Here is a 21228-nt window from a genome sequence, read left to right as displayed (position 1 = left end):
CTTTTTTTAATGGGTGTCTGCGCTTTCCACTGGCCTGCTGCTGCCACCACAGCTGCTGCCACCACACCGTGTCCTCTCAGCCCTGGCTCCGCCCCTTCTACCTGTCTGGATGAATATTTCTTCTTTATATCTTTGTTTGTTGGACTTCCATGCAACTCGATTTTCTGGAACTTCTGGTTGTCTCTAGTTTTGAGGTAGTTGTATTCCTTTTTAGTTGTGGAGGGAGACACAGTGTGTCTCTCTAGGCCTCCATCTTGGCCAGAAGTCTAAGACATTACTTCTTTAAATTCTTTATGCTCACATGCAGAAAAATAATGAAATCTCAGTGTTCCCACATTCAATGGTAGTGCTTTAAGTTGGGACATAAATATTTGATTAAAAGTGCAATTGCACAAAAATGAATCATGTGTTTTAGTCAAGCCAAGTCCTCTGACAAAGAGGGAAATAAAGAGAACTTTAGGTCAAGGAATCCTGATAGCCTGCATGCATAATTAAGGCTGCCTCAAGCAATAAGTGATGATTATGGCTTTATGAGAAACTTACCAAATCTCAGATGATGAAAACAAACTTGGGTTCTCTGTATTTTTCACCCCTTGCCTCCATTTTGACTCCATTTCATGCAGACTATTTGTAAGATGGCTGCAGTAACTCCAGACCTTCTGCTGTCTTTTGATGAAATGTAGCAATATCTTGCACTTGCTCCATGCCTCTACATTCCTGCCACCTGTAGTGGAAGAACATTCTATTTTTTCTTATATGATGACAATCTGCTAACATTGCTCTGCATAGATGTCAGCAATATTGAATCCGTTCCAATTTTTTATAAAAAAGGTAAACATAACACCTGTTTTTATATGTGGACACTGGTAGGGACAAGGATCTGTGTTCTTCACTCTGTCACTGTTGTAGAGGGTGTGGAAACCTGCAGCAACTTCTAAGCAACCTCAAAGAGGAAATCACTTTATTTAAATGACTTTCTGTGGCCCATACAATAGTCTGTAAGGCAGGCATTATTAACCCCATTTCAGACATGAGGATACTGTGTGTTGCGCCTCATTTTGGGATGTATCATAGAGGGCAGCAGGATGCATTGTAGGTTGAAGGTAAGTCCTAATCATTCCAGTTGTCTGTGATTTCTCATCTCTAAGATGGAGGCTATCATTCAGGTTCACCTACCTGCATTATCATGATTACAGCTGTTAATGTATAACACTCTTTTATTTTCCATTTTTATCTTCACCTGAGGACATTTTTTTTTCATTACTTTTAGAGAGAGAGGAAGGGAGAGAGAAACATAGATTTAAGAGAGAAGCATCGATTGGTTGCCTCCCATGCACACCAGAACCTGGGTGGAACTTGCAACCTAGGTTTGTGCCCTGACCAAGAATCAAACCTACAATCTTTTGGTTATGCAACAACTCTCCAACCAACTGACCCACTCCAGCCAGGGCATAATATTCTCTTCTTAATAAAATATATTCATAAAATATGTGAGATGCAAGGGGTCTTCATTCTGTTACTGGACAGGCACAAGCATAGGTAAACACAGCTCACCCCTTCACACAATGACACCAAAATCACAACTAAATTATAGAACAACCATCACTCAGAACCATCAGAAATCTTGTTGAATGAAAGTCTTACAACTATGGAATTGAAGAAACCACATCCATCCTGACTGGTAGGAGGGGTGGAGGCATGGAACAGGTTGGTCGCACATCCACACGTCGTGGATAAAAATTCAGGAGAGCCATCTCTGGAGCAAGGAGTCCCAGCTCCACACCAGAACCGCCTATCTCAGGGTTCCAGTGGCAAGATAATAAGTTCCCATAGCTTCTGGCTGCAAAAACCTGAGGAGATTCAGTCAGCAAAAGAAAATTCTGGAGTCCCAAACAGTTTCTCTTAAAGAACCACAAAGGGACTGACTTATTCAGAGTCACTCCCTCTGAGCCCTGCAGTGGGGTAGCAGCTTGAAAGGCACCAGTGGCATACAGGGAGGAACAGAAGGGTCTGACATGAAAGTGAGAGCTGGGGGACAGCTTTCTCCTGAACAGAAAGGTCATTTTCCCTCTTCTGAGCCCTCCCCCAACAGAGCCACAGAGCTGTCAAGCAGGTGCCATATCAGAGACTCCATCAACCTGGCTAACACTGCTTGCCATGCTTTTAAAATTAACTTAAAGAAATATGTTGCAATTTTAGTTGGTTTGACCACATACAACATTTCTTTTCAAGATTCCTTTTCCATGAACCTTCTGCAACATACACAAACTTCTTCCAATTTTTATAGACGTTTTGTATTCTATAAAAATAATCTACTTTAGGACGAAATTTCTTTCTTTTTGTTCAATAGAAAGGTATTTTCATTCCTCATACTTTCTTTTACCAAATACATATCTTATTCTCTATAAACAGTTGTTTCCAGCCACTATAACATCCAAATCAGGATTTGTCACAAGTGCTTGGGTCTCAATCAGAGGACTTTGTTGTGCCCTATAGACTTGGAAACTGACACACTAAAGTCTCCAAACTATTTACCTGGGTTTCTCACCTGTTGTACTAGTTAGAGAGAAGTGGACAAAAACATGTGCCAAATAGAACCAACATCCTTAGGCTAGTTTTTACTTTCAAAAGATGAATTTAAAACAACTGCATTAGTTTCTGTTATGTCTCCAATTTATATAAGTGCTCATTTGTTTTAAGTTAATTGAATACAGCACTTTTAAAATCTAAATTATTATTTACAAATCAATTCGGGTAATACTATTCAGCAATAGAAATATACTATATCTATAACAATCATATAAAGACACACACAAACACTCAGAGAGCACAATTATACAAAAGTCAAAAGAGAAATTATGGATCCAAATATGCTCCCTAACAAATCAAAGAATACATTCTATTGTCTCTGATAGGTTTGAGAGTCTCTCTCTTTTTAGTTTTTCCTTAACATGGGCTTGTCAACAACCACAAACATCAAGTAGAAAGCATGTGTGCACAATAAAGTTGGAAAGCTCAGAAAGTAGAAGAAAGTGGCCCAAAGGCCTCAGTATCAAAAGAGGCAGATTTTCCTAGGAGATTGGGGTGAAAATAACTTCAAATGTGAAGTCAGAGCATCAAATGGCTGCTGGCCATCTGGAGACAAAAAAATGATATAAGGAAGTGTAGAGGGTAGGGAGTTGTGATGCATAAGAGGGTACTGGTAAGTGAGGGATCTTTGGGGTTGTTTTAGTAACCAAGAGCAAGGGTCAGGATTTCCAGTCATGATGGAGGCATAGGTAAACAGGGCTTGCCTCCCTGCACAACCACATCAAAATTACAATGATACTATAGAACAACCATCACTCAAAAGGAAAAGAAATTGAGTGGAATGGATGTCTGACTACTACAGATTTAAAGAAATTTCATCCATCCAGACTGTAGGAAGAACAAATACACAGAGATGTGAAACAGGCTGGTCCCACACCTACATGTGGTGGATAAAAATACGGGAGGGATATCTAGGGAGTGAGGGGTCCCAGCCCCACACCAGGCCTCCCAGACCAGGGTCCCAGTGCCAAGAAGATTAGTCCCCATAACTTAAGGCTGTAGAAATCAGCAGAGATTGAGTCAGCAGAAGAAATTTCTGGATTTCCAAGCAGTTCTTCCTAAAGGACCCACACACAGACTTACTCAGACCCACTCCCTCTGAGTTCCAGCACTGGGGCAGACACTTGAAAGGCACCAGTGGCATACAGAGGGAAACTGAACTGTCTGGCATCAGGGTGAAAGCTGGGGGACAGCTTTATCCCAAACAGTACAGTGAGCCATTGTTCCTTTTCTGAACCCTTCCTCCACAGAGCTACAGAGCCAGCAGGCAGGTTCCATATCAGAGGCTTCATCAACCTGGTTTACACTGTTTGCTCTGCCCTGGTGATTTCCTAAGGTTCCATCCCACCTAACTTACAGGCCCACCAAGCTGTAAACTGTGGCTCTTTCATATAAATGGCATGCCTTGGTTCATGCTTCACATCTTCCTAAATCTTCTCAAAAAAAACAAGAGCTGGCCTCAGTGAACCCCCAGCCCCCATACTTCTTGTTAAGTGGACCCAGGCCCAGCACTAGCAGCAGCCAGTCTAGGTTCACAGCTTGGCTTCACCTGGTAACCTCCAAACCCAGCATAAGTAGCAGCCACCTCAGATTGCTTTATAGTCTAGTCTGGGTGGCCCTGGGCACAGCGAAGGAAGTGTATGACCTTGATCTGCACCACTCAGAAAATCCCAGAGCCTGCGCTCTCAGGGAACAGCACAGACTCTGTCAGAGCACCACCATCCTGAGCCTGCACAGCTTATCCTCCACAAAGAACAAAGGTTGGTGGTCAGTGGTCACAGCCAGTCCTTATAGCTGACTGGCCTGAGTAAATCTCTCCCATTGATCTGCCAACAACAACCAAGGCTCAACTACAAGAGGAGAGTGTACTCAGCCCACATGGAGGGCACACCTCAAGTACCCAGCTTTGGTGGTAGGGGAGGCTGTGCCACTGGACTCTACAGGGCACCTACTACATTAGGCCACACTACCAAGACACAATGTCAAAGTAACTCTACCTAATACATAGAAACAAACACAAGGAGGCTGCCAAAATGAGGAGACAATGAAACATAGCCCAAATGAAAGAACAGATCTAAAATCCAGAAAAAAGAACCAAACGAAATGAAGATAAGCAATCTATCTATGCAGAGTTCAAAACACTAGTTATGAGAATGCTCAAGAAACGTATTGAGTACCCCAATAGCATAAAAAATATTCAATCAGAAAAAGGATACACTAATTGAAATGAAGAACAATTTGCAGGGATTCAACAGTAGAGTGGATGAAACTGAGAATCAAATGAATGATTTGGAACATAAGGAAGCAAAAAACAAACAATCAGAACAAGAAGAAGAAAAAGGAATCCAAAAAAGGAGGATAGTGTAAAGAGCTTTTGGGACAACTTCAAGAATTCCAACATTCACATCATAGGAGTGCTAGATGAAGAAGAAAAAGAGCAAGGAGTTGGAAAACTAATTGAAAAAATAATGAAGAAAACATTCTTAATTTGGTGAAGGAAATAGACACACAAGTCCAGGAAGCACAGAGAGTCCCAAACAAGATGGATCAAGGAGGTCCACACCAAGACAAATCATAATTAAAATGCCAAAGGTTAAAGAAAGAGAGAATCTTAAAAGCAGCAAGAGAAAAGCTGTTAGTTACCTACAGGGGAGTTCCCATAAGACTGTCATCTGATATCACAGAAGAAACTTTGCAGGAAGGAATTGACAAGAAATATTTAAAGTCTGGAAAAGTAGGGAAGTACAGCCACGATTGCTCTACCCAGCAAAGATATTATTTAGAATTGAAGGGCAGATAGCTTCCCAGACAAGAAAAATCTAAAGGATTTCATCGTCACAAAACCATTATTATATAAAATGTTAAAGAAACTTATTTAAGAAAAAGAAGAATATCAAAACGATGAAAAATAAAATGGCAATAAATACATATTTATCAACAACTGAGTCTAAAAAACAAACTAAGCAAAGAAGAAGAATAGAGACAGAATCGTAGGTATGGAGAGAGTTTTGATGGTTGTTGTATGGGAGAGGGCTTTGGGAGACTGGGTGAAGGGTTGAGGGGATTAAGAAGTACAGATTGGTAGTTACAGAGTAGCCATGGGGATGTAAGATACAGTATAGGAAATGGAGTAGCCAGAGAACTTATATACATGACCCATGGACAAGAACAAAGGTGTTGCGATTGCCTGAGGCAGGGAAGGTGCCCAAAGGAGAGGAGAAATGAAGAAAAAACATTGGGACAACTGTAATAGCATAATCAATAAAATAATATTTTGAACAAAGATAAAAGTCAGAGGAAAAGCTTTCCAATGATTCTACTTTTGTTCATTTTGCAGGTGCCGGTTATCTTCAATTCATCAAGGCATTTACCCAATTTTAATTATTTTTTCTAAGAGAGGCTATAGTGGTCTCTAGATTTTACTCAAAGTGTTCAAGGTATCAGTTTTTTTAAAAAGCTTCCCACTGTTTGGGGGAGGTACAATATTTTCTATGCTCTATTGAGGATGCAAATAAACAAGTTCTGACGTTTCAAATGAACCACATTTTGGCCAAAAAATCTTGAGACCACCTACTGTGAGTTTTTTACAGAGGCCTAGCCAATTGCAATTCTCTAGGCCATAATATTGGTATATGTAATCAATGAAAGTTACAGATGGTGGCTGATTAACATGTGAAAATTTTAGAGCATGGGTTATCCATTTTGCACTTATTTTTATGGAAGCTTCATTGTGAGTGCCTGTTAGTGTGTCTTCACAAACCTTTGGATAAGGCCTGGTTCCAGCCTGGATGACACTTCCTCTGAAACCAAACACAACTGGAGGATACCTTCTTGAGTTAAAAAAGTGATGGAGGAGAGCCCTCCCTTTCTGGTGACAAACACAACAGAATGATATCCCACCTACGCATCACCTCCAAATCATATGGAGGGGCCTTCCTGGTCCCTTACCTAAACTGAATAAAGTCTCTGAGATTTCAACTGCAATGCGGTATGTTGGTTCTGGGGAGACTTTCCCAAAACCCTCAAGAACCTCTAGGAAGACAACTGGAACACAAGGGGCTTGTGCAAGCACAAGATGTGTTGTGCTTCAGGCATCAGATCTTCACTTCAGAGCCCTACTAGGGGGCACCATGGACTATCAATTGATGGCCATTGGCACCAATTCAACACCAACAGAAATTCCCAGGTTGAAACACTGTGAAGAAGGAAACTCTTCAGTGCAAATAACTCAGCTGTGATAAAGCACAGCTTTAAGAACAGCACAGCTCAATAGCATTACAACTCAATTATGAAGTATCCCAGAATGGAGTGAGGGAGCCTGAGGCCAGGCTTCTCTTCAGCTACATGGCTCTGCTCTGCCCTGGACTGATCTGCTCTGGCCTGCTCTGGACTTGTCGGCTCTGCTCTGCTCTGTTCTGCGCTGGTCTGCTATGCTCTGTGCTGGTCTGCTCTGCTCCTGTGTTGGTCTGCTTTCCACCTGAGCTGGTATGGTCCTCTGGTCTCCAATGAGACATCTTTAGTGTTTCATTTTTAGTGTTTCAGCTGCATCTGGGGAAATGCAGTCTTTGATGTGAAGAGAAAGTGTGCTCTGTAAGCCAGAGGGAAGCTGACTTATAAAGACATGTTTCCACCCTTGAGAATTTGACAAAATATGGATTCCAAGTCTTACTTGTAACAAATAAACATTGCCCTTCCCAATAGACAAATAGGCTTTGGGGAAGAGTTGTGGAGGAGGTTGGGGTGTCATCTCCTCCATCTTGGCTTTCAGGGGACACCAGAAAAAACCTTCCAATGTTCTTCATCAAGAACAGAAGGAGCTGGCCCAGTGATCTTGAGTGTCCAGCTGTGTCCCCATTGGTGATGAAGAGATTGCACTGTCCACCTGGACAGTTACTCATGTCTGATGTTCTTGACCTTGAGTGATTTGCTGACCAACTAGGACTGAGGCTATAGTTGGCAGGACAGGATGTAACTACAGGTGTCCATCCTAGTGTCAGCTGCTTAACAAGTTGCTACATGAGGTCTTGGGCTCATCAGGGAGCCACGGATGAATTCAGGGTCTCTAGACTGGCCAGCAAGGAGATTCTAGCCCTGTACTCACCTAACTCCTGCCTAGCCTCATTTCTTGTTCCTGTAGAGCCATTCCATCGCCCAAAACTAGGTCCCAAATGCTCCTCAGGCTCTATTTAATAATTCTCAACAGACTCCTGCAGCAGCACTATCTTATTTATTACTTCGGGTTCCTGAGGTCACAGGAAAGGAGAAGATGCAGCCACAACATGGGTGTGGAGTGAGGAGTGAGGTAGGGGGCCAGTCCTACATGTTTGCATGGGTACTTTACTTGCCCTATTCCATCTAGGCCCTTCCTGATCTTTCAGATGGGCATTGATGGCCCCTCCTCCAGGAAGTTATCCTTGATTCCATCTTTCTACCCCTGGCCACCAGCTGGAGGGGTCTCTCATTTCTCTCTTATCAAACTCTTTCAATAAATGTAAGCTGTAGGCCATGTACTTCCCAGTAGCATCTCTGATTTCCACAACAATACCATTAAAAATACTACCATATAATATTATATTAAGAAATATAGACTGACTAGCCTTGAAGATGGTGGTGGAGTCGGTAGATCTTGAACACGCCTCCTCCTAGGACCAAATTGAAAATACAACTGAACTGGTGGACCATCACCCTAAAAAACTAACAATACACTAGCTGAAAGGGACTCTTAAACCAAGGAAGTGCAAAAGAAGCCATGTTGAGAGTGGTAGAGAGGGCAAAGATGCCCCACTCCCACAGGTGGTGGCTAAGGTGCAGAAGGAGTATCTCTGCTGCCTAAAAGCAGCGGGGCCTAAAATCCAGGCCAGACTCCCCAGCCCAGAGCACCAAAGCTGGGAAGAGGCATTCACAAAACAGCCAATTGTGAAAAGTGATGGGGTTTCTGTCCGCCAAAAAACAGGCAAAGTTTGCTGGAGACAAAAGCACCCTCTTAAAGGATCAATGCACAAAATTTGCAGCCTCTTACCCTGGGCTCCAGCAGGGGGAGTAGCCTGAGGAAAGTCTAGGGTTTGTGGCTCTGGGAAGAGATATGGGGGGACAGCCTAAAAAAGGCCAATGTGGAGTCATTCCTGGTTTCCACAGTAGCCATTTTACCTGGGGAGAGCAATCTTCTCCCAGCAACATCAGCCTGAAGGAAAGCTATTACCCGACCCTCTGAAATCCCTCTCACTGCACACAGTGGATCTTAGCCCCAGTTGAGGAGTCAGAGGCATAGGCCAGGGTGTAGAAGTCTGGACAGACTCAGGGTGGGCAGAACTGGCTTAGGCATGGGGTCATTCCCCCCACTTTCCTGTGAACCTGACTGGCACTTTCCCCTCACAAGAGATACAATAGAGACACCACCACCCCCAACCCACTTCCGGCAGACCTAACCTCCGGGCTCCAGAAGCTCCACCCACCTAACTGCTAAGAGCTCCATCCTGCCAAAATTAGGGCAAAATTCAGAGTCTCAGTTGAAGCTCTGGGGTGGGGAATCACAGACACCATCTTTCTGAAAATCTAAATGATACCCCGACACACACACAAGATCCACTAACACCATTGCCAGAAGATCTATCAGTGACTGAGCTAACAGGCAACCAGTGGGTGAAAGCAGGCAGAGGCAGATCTTTACCAGCACTGGCCCATCCCCAGGCCAGTGCTGGTAAAAGCTGGAGTTAGAGCACAACTTGATCTTTCCTGTAAACAGATAGTCCCAGCAGAGGCAGCCACAAACTGTGGATCAATTGTAGCTTCGTGCAGGTTGCCAAGTGCCAGGCACAGGCAGTGTCTGATATTGAAGTGGATAGAGTCCCTTCTAAAAGACCTAGAGCAACATGTCAAATCTCCAGCTTTAGACAACATAGGAGCAAGAACCAATAAACTTCACAAGCAGCATATCCAAAGGGAGATCACAACAAGCACTAAATACTGCTAGGCAAATTTTGGTTTTTTATTTCATTATTTTTTGCTCTGTCTTTTTTATTTATTTTCTCCTTTTTCATTTTCCATTTTTTATTCATTTTTTTCAATTTTATTTTCTTATTTTTGTTTCATATTATTTTTTTATATTTTTATTTACATCATTTTATTTGTTTAAGTGTTGGGGTTGGTTTTTTTTTTTCAATATTTGCACGAAGCACACACCCTGTGGTTGGGTTTGAGACTCACAGTCAGTGAGCCTGAGGGTCGATACCACACAAAAGTGGCCAACAGCAATCAAGACTCAATTGCAACAGGAGAGCCCACATAACCCACACAAGAGACTTTCCCAGAGCACCTGGCGCAGGAGATCAAGGAGACTGCAACACTGGGTCACTGGCTACATAAGACCACCCCATGAAGATTGGGAGTCATAGCATATTTATCTAATGCATAGAACAAATACAGAAAGTCAGCCAAGATTGGCAGACAAAGAAACAGGTCCCAAATAAAAGAATAGGAGGAATCTCCAGTAAAAGAACTGAATGAAGGCCTGGATACAAGCAATTTATAAGATATAGAGTTCAACGTAATGCTTATAGGGATACTCAAGAAGCTTTGTGAAAACTACAATGCCTTGAAAAGGACAAAGGAACCATAAAAAAGAACCAGTTGAAAATGAAGAATGCCATATCAGACATCAGGAATACACTGGAAAGAATTAAAAGTAGAATGGATGAAGCAGAGGATCGAATCAGCAATTTATAAAGCAAGGTAAAAAAATAAAAACACACCCAATTTGAGACACAAGAAGAAAAAATAATTTTAAAAAATGAGGATAATTTAAGAAAATTTTGGAACATCATGAAGCATAATGGCATCCACATCATAGGGGTACCAGAAGGAGAAGACAGGAAGCAAGGAATTGAGAATCTATTTGAAGAAATAATGACCAAAAACTTTCCTAACCTGGTGAAGGACAAAGACACACAAGGCCAGGAAGCACAGAGAGTCCCAAACAAGATGAACCCAAAAAGGCCCACACTAAGACACATCATAATCAAAATGGCAAAAGTTAAAGACAAGAAGAAAATCTTAAAAGCAACAAGAGAAAAGTTGATAATTACCTACAAGGCATCTCCCATAAGACTATCAGCTGATTTCTGAACAGAAACATTTCAGGCCAGAGGGGACTGGCATGAAATATTCAAACTCATGAAAAGCAAGGACCTACAACCAAGACTACTTTATTCAGCAAGGCTATCACTTAGAATTGAAAAAGAAATAAAGGCTGGGGTCACTTTGCTGACTCCAAAATATTAGGGAAAGCCCAGCACACCAAATGCTTTTTGTTTGTTTGTTTGTTTTTATGTTAGACTTAGTTAAATCTCATTCCATTTGCTGCAATTCAATTAACCTAAACCATGTTATTAGGAAACTCTTTCAAGAGGTACCAGCTAGCAGTGTGCATTGCTGTTCCCCTACACAGTTCCTGCATTAAAAAGCCATGTGCAAGAAGGTATTGACAGTTAACATCTCTCTATCAGCAGGTTAAGGACATTGCAAGAGTACCCCAAGCTGAAGAAATCACAGGCAATGAACATCACATTTTTGTATGTGGACCCTTTCTTAAAAAGACATTGACAAATGCTGCGGCCAATGTAGTGAACACTGGTTTTTACCACAAATTCAGAAGTCTTTTCCTGGGACAATATCTTAAAATGTTCCTATATTTTAACAAGTTACTTAATAATACTGGCTGTTCCTCTTGGTGGAAATGTGGATCAGGTCGAGAAGTGTGCGCTAAGTTAGTCTGCAAGGGAGGCTGTGTTATTTAAAAAGGAAATAAAAGAGCCCATGTATAGTTGCTTTGGTCTATAAAAGATAAAATTACACCAAAGCTACAGTGTACTTAAATTAACTCAGCTTATATTTATCTTGCTTTATATAAAGAAGTCCCTGCAAAAGATCTTAAATATCAAATCAGATCATTTGTACTAGTCCTGGGAGCAGAAAAGGGCAGTTGAGAATGTATAAAGGAAACATTCAGAAATCTGAGAAGGTGCGCTCTGAATACAGTTATTAAAAGGAAAGCATGGTTGCAAACTGGGCAGGGAATTATGTGAGTTGCTTCTCAGGACGCTTGTGACAAGGCAGATAGGTCATAAGCAATTGTCTACAGAAGCCAGGCAGGTTCCATTGCTGAGTGAACAGACACCATGTGACTCAGCAGGGAGGAGTAGGGTCAGTGGAGAGCCCTGAACAATTGCCCCCTTCCACAGGGGAAGTAGCTACCTCAGCTCTGATGGATTCCTTGTGATAATAGAAACTCAGTGAACCGATCAACATCTCCTCATTTTTAAAAATAAGACAGAAACACAAATTTTTATGTGAACTCTCTCAATTTTAAAATTTAACATCCAAGCCAATATTATAAGTAACACTATATACAAGGGGGACCCAAATAACACAGAATTTATTTATTAAAAAATAGTGTATTTATTTTTACATATTTTACATTTTTACTTCAGTCACCTTGACTCTCCATTTGATGCAATACATCTATCAAGATGTTTATGTCACTGCTCAAAACAGTTTTGAACTCATGGATTTTGACACCTTTTAGTGCTTCTGCTGTTTATTGTTTCACTCCTTCCATATCAGAAAATGCTTCCCTTTGAAGATATTTTTCATCCGAGGAAACAAGAAAAAGCCACTTGGGGGCAAGATGGAGTGAAGAGAGAGGGTGGGGCATGGAGGTCCTGCCATTTTTGGTCAAAGGTGCTGAGTGCTCAGCGCAGGGTGGGCAGGTGCACTCGTAATTCACCCATCATGAAATGGGCAATCACGTTGAAAGAGTCTTCCAAAAAATTCACTGAAGTCACGTCACAGCTGGTACACTGACACAGATGGGTTCTTAGAACACTCACCTAGCAGGGGAAGGCTGTACTACAAGGGGTTCCTCTTAGTCCCCCCCCTTATATGATTATCAGAACAAGTATTTGACCATATACACCTCAGGTGATCACGGAATATGTGCTTTACCTCATAATATAGACACTTAAGTACAGGTATTTCTACCCAAATTGCTGTCAGCAACATGTGGCAGTGACACTACACCTAATGCATTTATACATCCTTGTCACCAATAAAAATGATTTTCAGAAAAAAACTTACTAAAAAAAACTTGCTTCGTGATTAAAAGATATTAATGAATTTCAGTGGGAAGAGGATTTAAGGCAGAGTGCTATGAGCTCTGCCCTGGGTCCTGACCAGGTCAGCAAGTGTCAATGTTGTCATAAGGACATCAAGAATAAAATAATTAAATTTCCAAACAACAAGAATACAGAAAGGTAGTAAAAATATAAAATAAAATAAAAAAAAGATGTAGTTATGTGATACCATAAAGAGTCTATTTCAGTTTTCTAACCCAAAGTTGGACCAGAAATTCAATATCTCTTAGTATAAGACCTGCCCCACTGGGATATCTGTCCCTTCTCTGCACAACTGTCTTTAAATGACATCACCTGGTTATTCTGTGGCAGATTCTCCACAATGACTGTTCCCTGGGTGTTTTCAAGTTACACTACTTCACAGAAAGTGGACAAAAATCAAGCCAGTGTTAAGTGAAAGTGAATCCATTACAAAGGGAGCAGAGAAAAACAAATGTCAAGGATACGTAAGAAGCTACCCTGTACCTTCAGGATTTTAAACAGCAAGAAACTCAGAGCTCAAGCTGGTAGCACAGGGAGGTGAAGAGACAGAGAATGTTTGGCTGAGAGGGAACCAGGGTGATCACTCGAGTGAGGGGGCCTCAGATTGTCCTGTGCAGACAGCCCTCTCAGCTGTATTTGTTCTGGGAGCTAGGCTTGTCTTTCTGTACTTCAGTCCCTTGGTGTCTGCCCCAAGTTCGGTTATAAAATCGAAGACCGTTCTGCAGCCAGTGTGGAGTTCTGTTAACAGACACCAGACCCACTGGCAGAGCTCTGCCTGCATGGGACACCTGCAATTAGAGCTGAACCCAGGAAGCAGCAGCCGGCTGTCCTTGGATATGTGTTGATCGGCAAAACGATAAAACAAGAGGTTCGTTGCACAACTGGTCTGTGTGCCAATCTTTGAGTTTCTTCATGTCCTAGACACAGACTCCTGTTTCTGCTGGCCCCACCCTCAGGGGCTGCTCTATATCTCCAGCCCACAGGACAGGGGACACCAGCTGCCCCTGAACCCAAGGACGACCAGCTGGATCTGTTCCGAGAGCAGCTACAGCACAGAGACTGGGTAAGACAATGAGCCCCCTGACATGGGACAGGAGGGCCAGCGATGGGACAAAAACTGGGGAAGGATTGAGGTTAGGTTAGTACCCAGGACACATGACAGATTTAGGGGAGCTGAAGAGGAAGGACATAGAACCTCAGTTACAGCAGGAGCCCTGTAGGATGAGCGATGAGAGGGTTGTCACTACAGGGCAGGGATGCAGGATATTCTTCTCTTTTTACAGGAAACATGGCTCCAACACTGCAGGATTCCCGGCTTTGTCTCCTTCTGTTGCTGGGGCTCTTGGGAATGATGGTTGTGGTCCATGCCCCACCTCCTGGTATAACCTGGGCTCAGTGGTTTGAAATTCAGCACATTAATATGACTAACAGTCAATGCACCATCGCAATGCAGGCGATTAACCGCTATAATCCTCGTCGAAGGATATGCAAAAATGAAAATACTTTTCTCAACACAACTACATTAGCTGATGTAACTAATCTTTGTTCTACCCCAAATATAAGCTGTTTTGGGCATGGCAATAATTGTCACAGAAGCCTAACTGCAGTGAATCTTACCTACTGCAACCTCACAAGAAGCGGTACAACTTACTTGCAGTGCCAATACCAGCAATTTTTCGTACTGAAGAACTACAGCATTGCCTGTGACCAAACAAATGTGCCGGTTCACTTTGACGGACTCTACTGAGCTTTGGCTCAGCACTTTGTGTCAAACTCCTGCACCAGCTCTGCAGTCACAGCCATGGTCCCATGCCACCATCCACCCTGGGTATCAGCATCAGTCCCCATCACCAGCCCACAACCCACTTTAAACTCTGCTGAGCTGAAGCTTCTGTGCACCTACAATAAACTTCTTTGCAGAATCACCTGCAAGTCTCCATGTGTCTGTTTGTGCCTGTTCTGCTGTCTGTCATGTAGACACATCTGGTCCAGATAATTTTTTTTCTTCCACTAATAGGAAATATGAGGGAGATAGAGAGACATGAGGATAACAGGACTTTTGTAAAATAAAGTGACTCAGAGTTTTCTCTCTTTCTGCCTCGTTGAAAACCTGAAGCTTCAATTGATATGTGTATTTACACCCCAAAAGGTAAATGGCCCCATTGAGTAAGTGGGAAGCAAATGTCTGATTCTGGTCTGACTAATGAGTAATAAGTTTTCTATAATAGATATAAACTTTTGTTGTAAAAAAAAAAAAAAGCCATATTTGATGAGACCAAAAGAGAAAAAAAGGAAACTTTAAGCTCAGAGATATTTTTTCTGTAAATGAGTATATCAATTCTACAGGTATTAGTGGTTATTCTAGGGGTGGATCCAGGGAGGGCATCAAATGTGGAATGAGATCACTCAATCAGGTAGTACACAGGCAGGTTCCAGGACTGCCTAGGGAAGAGGGGCAAGTCTTTCCTGGCAATTTCTATGTCCTGGAAAAGGGGCCAGCTGGTCCCGTGGTGGTGAAGGGCAGGGAGGAAGCCTAACATTGAGATGTCTCATCAGTTATGAGGCCACTCTTGCCCATTCTGGCCTCCTCTGCTGTCCCCAAGGAGGAATCAGTGGCTTCTTCACACTCAGGTCAGGAAGGGGCCCAGGATCCAGCATTAGGGTACTGTGGAGCCCCCGAGAGAGAAGAGCTGGCTATTGAGATCCCCTACCTGCTTCCTTCTCAAAGCTGCACTCAGGAATAAATTAGGAATAGAAAGCAAAAGCACCTTACAAATCATGGTCAGCAGCAGCATTCAGGTAATTGTTTGGGTGACAGTGAGCCGTGACTATCTTTTTCGAGTGTCTGACTTTGGATAGAGCAGTTGTGGCTCATTATCAAATCTGCACTTCTGTTCTTGGCACTGGGAGTCCTGACCTCCCTTTTCAAGGCCCTCAGAAAAAGTGTTTCCATTGCAAGTACTACACCACTATGGCTTGCATCTTCCTCTTATTAGTACTGCAAACAGCAGCTGCATTTGTACATTTTCCCAGAGAAGTCATTGGTGGGTTTGCACCTCCAGGTGTGTTGTTGTGTGAAGCTATTGCACAGGGACCCTGGGTTTGGAAAATTGCCATACTCAACAGAATTCATTGACTTTAGATAAAATAATTCATGGTGTAATTGTGTTTATTCTTTATATAGACACAGAACAGCAGAAGGAGGGGATTGAACACAGCAAAGATGGAATCACTATTTTGTGAAGAACATGGTCACTTCCATCACCAGTCCATGACTTCTCCCAGTCCAGGATCTAAGACTAGCATTTTCCATGCCTCAGAAGAGGGGTGATCAGTCTTCCACCTGTCCCAAGCTCTCTCCACTTTGTATCTTCATCCCTTCTCCCAGTCTTTTCTTTATTTACCCAGGATGTACCTATTGAGCATGTTTTGTGTTCCAGGCACTATTACAAGTACTAATAATACAAAATGAACAAAGACAGGTTTCTTCTCTCATGGTGCCACATTCTCCTGGGGCTAAGTACTAAACATATAAGGTTAATTCTCCTAGTGATAAGTGTCAGGAAAAAGACAGAACCATGCGATGGCAACAGTTTGGATGTGTCATGGAAGTGACAGCAGGGTAGGCAAGCAAGACCTGTGGAAGGCAACAATATCTGAGCAAGATGAGAAGCAGCTGGTCATGCAGTAAGCAGGAGGAGAATCACCTCAGCACAGAGAAGAGCATGTACAGAACCCCTAAATCAGATACAGGTTTAGCACATTGGAAAAACAAAAGTCTAGTCTAGTAGGACTAAAGCATTAATAACCATGAACATTAACAATAGAAGTGATGAGATTCATTCAGGCCCTTCAGGACTGAGGAGACCTGGGTAAGGAGGAGTTTCTAACTGATAACCAAATGAAGCATTTAAATAGTAGACGGACGTCATCTGAGATTCATTTGGTGCTGTGCTAAACATGAATGTTTTCTCACCCCTTCCCTGGGGTATAGCTTGTGATGAAGTTCAGATCCAAATTCTATCTCTTTTGGATTCCTTTAAAAGATCCTGACCCTCATTCAATCCTTATAACAACATATACATTCCTAAAATATATTAATTTTCTGTCTATACCTATTGCATTTGACTAAGAAGAATTGAATCATTATTGGTTATGAAAAGTCCTAACAGATTAATAGTCTCAACATTCTCTAAAGAATAGTGGAAATCAAAGGAGGAAAAAAGAGCCAGTCAAATTTCCTTAAAGAAAGAAGCTCTACATTGTCCCTTAGTGACTATTCTCCTGTCTGACCCCCTTGTTCTCCATAAATGCTTCTCAACTCTACCATAAACTTTCTTTCATTCCTTGGCATATAACTTGATCCCCTTTTCTAGCTAAAAGGAAGAGATGGATTGACTAGTACATGTATCTTAAACAGTGCAGGTTTGTTCTCTATTCTCATGTTTACATAATTTCTTAAAGCTCCTGAGTCTCTTATCTCCCTCTCTTATCTTGAAGCACAGACATTGTAGAAAGATCCTACACAAGTAGTTGGATGATGAGCCATAGTGAATGCACATCAGAAATAGTGATTTCCTTGGACAATTTGTCTACAATGAATCATTTTATGACATTATTTCACAAAACACAGTGTATGTATATATTTATGACTGTGATATTGAGCTATGACATGACCTCAACTAAAGGAATAGAATTCTCAGGACAGGGAGTGGTAAGATTCAGTCCAGATTTTCCACTACCTGGCTATGGAATTTTGGAAGATCATCCCAACATGCTATTCTTCCTCCACAGATAATGAGCTTGTATTAAATGATCTTCCAGCCCAGATACTTTGAAATTCTTTGAGTCTGGAAGGGAGGAGTAATTTTCTGTGTGTAGATGTCTATATTATTGCAGAGGTATGTATGTGTGGAATTCTGAGAACATATTTGTAAATTGTTTAATTATTTAAGTTGACTTTTTCTTATAAGTTCCATGAATTTGACAGAAAAAGCATGACTAATTAAAACTAAATAATTGCATATGCATAGTGTATTAATAGCTAAGTGCTGGAAACAGCCTAAGTGCCCATCTGTAGATGACTGGAACAAAAAACTGTGGTACACTCCACACCCCCACTCTTATTAGGGATTTCTGGACCCAAGGGTAGGTAGGACGACGACCATGTCCAGCTTGAAGCAGCTAGAGAAGCTTGAGACCTTCGCCCATTGTCCTTTATAAGATTATAAAGGGTCTTAAGTCTGAGAGGGAGGGATTGTTATTTTTTATTGTTAAAATAATTAATTAGTTAGTTAATTAATTATTTTTTAAAAAAAGAAGAAGAATATATGAAAGGGTGAGGCAGGAGAGCTTGTATGTATGACCCATGGGCATGGACTTGGGGGAGGGGGTTGTTGGGGGAGGGAGGGTGCTGGGCTGAGGGGAGCAAAGGGGAGAAAACTGGAACTATTGTAACAATATAATCAATAAAATATACTTAAAAAAAACTGTGGTACATTTACACAATGGAATACTATGTAGCAGAAAGAAAGAAGGAACTCCTGCCATTTGCAACAACATGGATGGAACTAGAGAGAATTATGCTTAGTGAAATAAGCCAGGCAAAGAAAGAAAAATACCTTATGATATCACCTAATACAGGAAACTAAAGAATAACATAAACAAACAAACTAAATAGGACAAGGAGCAGAACAGCAGTCAATAGGGGGGAGGGGGGAGGGAGAGAAGGGGGATAAGGAAGGGAAGGGTTTAGTCAAGGAACGTGTATAAATGACTCATGGACATAGACAACGGGGAGGGATATGATTGTGGGAGAAGGGGTGGGCTGGGTGGGGGGAGCAATGGGGGAAAAATGGGACAACTGTAACTGAAAAACCAAAAAATAAAAGAGAAAACAAAGAGATCAGAGAAAAAAAAATAAATAAATAAAATAAAATAAAAAGACTCCACAGTAAAGTTTAAATGTATTTACAGTGGGGAGGCTCTTTTGGTCTGACCCTCAGAACTAACTTAGCATTTGGGTGAGATAAAAACCAGCTCAAAAGTCGAAGGTGTTATTTCAGGAAAACCTAGTAATAAGAGCTGGTGAAACCATCTGCGTTAGTGGACCTGTGCAAAACCTGGAGAGATCGGTGCAAATTTATCAGATATTCCTGGAACTGGAACGCCTTTTCTTCTTTCTTTAAACTGCCTCTAGTCTAGTAGAAAGGCAAAAGGGCAAACATTATTTATCTTTAAAAAAAAAGCCACAAGTGAGTGGTGATACATAGAGCCCCACACTCAGGTCACTCTCATTGGAATATTTCAGAACAGTTTCTTAGGGCCAATAGTCAACTTTCTTTTACAATAATATGATCAAACATTATAAACAAACCCATGAGTAACTCTTTCTGCCAATATACTTGTGGAATGCCACATATGAAAAACCTTCTATGCCAAAATAGTTTCTATTACAATCACCTGGGGAGATTTTCACACTATGGATTCTTGAGCTCCACTCCAGATATACTGACACAGAATGTCTGGATGTGGAGCTCAGAATTCAACACTTCCAAATCTTGCTTCAGGTGGTTTTGACATACCCTGTCCCCACCCTGGCATTCGGGACCTGCCTTTACCTGACCCTGACTTCAGAAGCCTATGATGGAAATTGGTTTTGTCTTGTCATTCAGGCCATTCCAAGTTGAGAGGAAGTGGAGGGTACCATTTGCTTTGGGGCCCAAGACAATTCCAGCTGCAAAGACTTCTAATCAAGCACTTATATCCTAGGATAGGCCTGTGTTAACCTGACTTAATCAGCACTGAGTGCACACAACTGACCTACCAGTCATCGAGACATTTTCCCCTTTACATGAAGGAAGAAATGGTTAAAAGTTTTGGCTGAGACCCTGCATGTGGGTAAAATGCTTCAGCCTCATTGTTATGTCACATGTGCCTAGAACACACCCAGCACTGAGCAGATGCTCAATAAATTTTTTGAATGAACAGAGATATAGATTGTATTAACTTTTTGCATAATAAGTTATCACAAACTAATCAACTTTAAAAATCCATACAATAATTATCTCATAGTTTTTGTGGGCCAGGAATTCAGGCAGAGCTTAGATGGGTCCTCTACTCAGGGTCTCAAAAGGCTGTAGTCAAGTGTTGGCCTGGCTATACGCTCATCTAGAAGCTCAGTTAAGGAATCTATTTGCAAGTTTATTTATATTGCTGGCAGAATTCATTTCCTTGCAACTGTATGCTTGAGGGCCTGTTCTCTTCCTCGTTGTCAGGAAGGAGCCACACTCAGCTACCAGATGCTATCAACAATGTCTTCTTATCCATATAATCCCTCTCACAACGTAGCAGCTTAGAGAGTGACTACCTCACCTCCTCCACACACTACAAGCTTCTGCCTAATATTCTACAGCAGCAGGAGTCAGACTTTTTTGCTCTTGACTTTCCTTTACACTCTTAAAAATTAGTGAGGATTCCAAAGACTCTTGGTGGTTATATCTATTTATATTTATCATATTATAAAGTTAACACTGAGAAAGCTTTTAATATTTGCTCATTAATTAATTTTACTTTTTAATTTTTTAATTATATTTTTTTGTTTATGCTATTACAGCTGTCCTGATTTTTTCCCCTTTGTCTCCCTCCACCCAGTACCCTTCACTCTCTCAGGCAATGCCCCCACCATTGTTCATGTCCATGGGTCATGCATATAAGTTCTTTGGCTTCTCCCTTTCCTATACTGTACTTTACATCCCTATGGCTATTCTATAACTATGTATTGGTACTTGTTAATTCCCTCACCTCTTCACCCATTTCCCCATGCTCTTCTCCCATCTGATAACCAACAAAATGCTCTCCATATCCATGACTCTGTCTCTGTTCCTCTTGTTTGCTTGGTTTGCTTTTTAGATTCAATTGTTGATAGATATGCATTTTTTTGCCATTTTTTTGTTCATCATTTTGATATTCTTTTTTCTTAAATAAGACCCTTTAACATTTCATATAACAATGGTTTGGTGATTATGAATTCCTTTAGTTTTTCTTGTCTGGAAAGCTCTATCTGCCCTCTGATTCTAAATGATAGCTTTGCTGGGTAGAGCATCTTGGCTGTAGGTCCCTGTTTTTCATGAATTTTGAATATTTCTTGCCAGTCCCCTCTATGGGAACCCCCCTGTAGGTAAGTAACTTCTTTTCTTTTGCTGCTTCTAAGATATTCTCTTTATCTTTAACCTTTGACATTTAATTATGATGTGTCTTGGAGTGGGCCTCTTTGCATTCGTCTTGTTTGGGACTCTGTGCTTCCTGGACTTGCATGTCTATTTCCTTCACCAAATTAGGGAAGTTTTCTCTCATTTTTTCAAAGGGATTTCCAATTTTTTGCTCTTTCTCTTCTCCTTCTGGCACCCTTATGATGCAAATATTGGACCTATTGAAATTGTCCCAGAGGCTGCTTATACTATCCTTAATT

General features: G+C 41.5%; 1 protein-coding gene across 1 annotated transcript; it reads left to right on the top strand.

Annotated features, from left to right (window-relative positions):
* Positions 1–13744: 13744 nt before the first annotated feature.
* Positions 13745–14679, top strand: LOC150016144 (non-secretory ribonuclease-like). The gene is made up of 2 exons (XM_090271903.1): positions 13745–13821; positions 14042–14679. Exon 2 carries the CDS (start codon positions 14047–14049, stop codon positions 14503–14505), a length of 459 nt encoding a protein of 152 aa, XP_090128029.1. The 5' UTR covers positions 13745–13821; positions 14042–14046; the 3' UTR covers positions 14506–14679.
* Positions 14680–21228: the final 6549 nt, after the last annotated feature.

This window comes from Furipterus horrens, unplaced genomic scaffold (genome assembly GCF_987537825.1).
Source record: "Furipterus horrens unplaced genomic scaffold, mFurHor1.1.pri manual_scaffold_3, whole genome shotgun sequence".
NCBI lineage: Eukaryota > Metazoa > Chordata > Mammalia > Chiroptera > Furipteridae > Furipterus > Furipterus horrens.
This window is presented reverse-complemented; position numbering and strand designations above follow the sequence as displayed.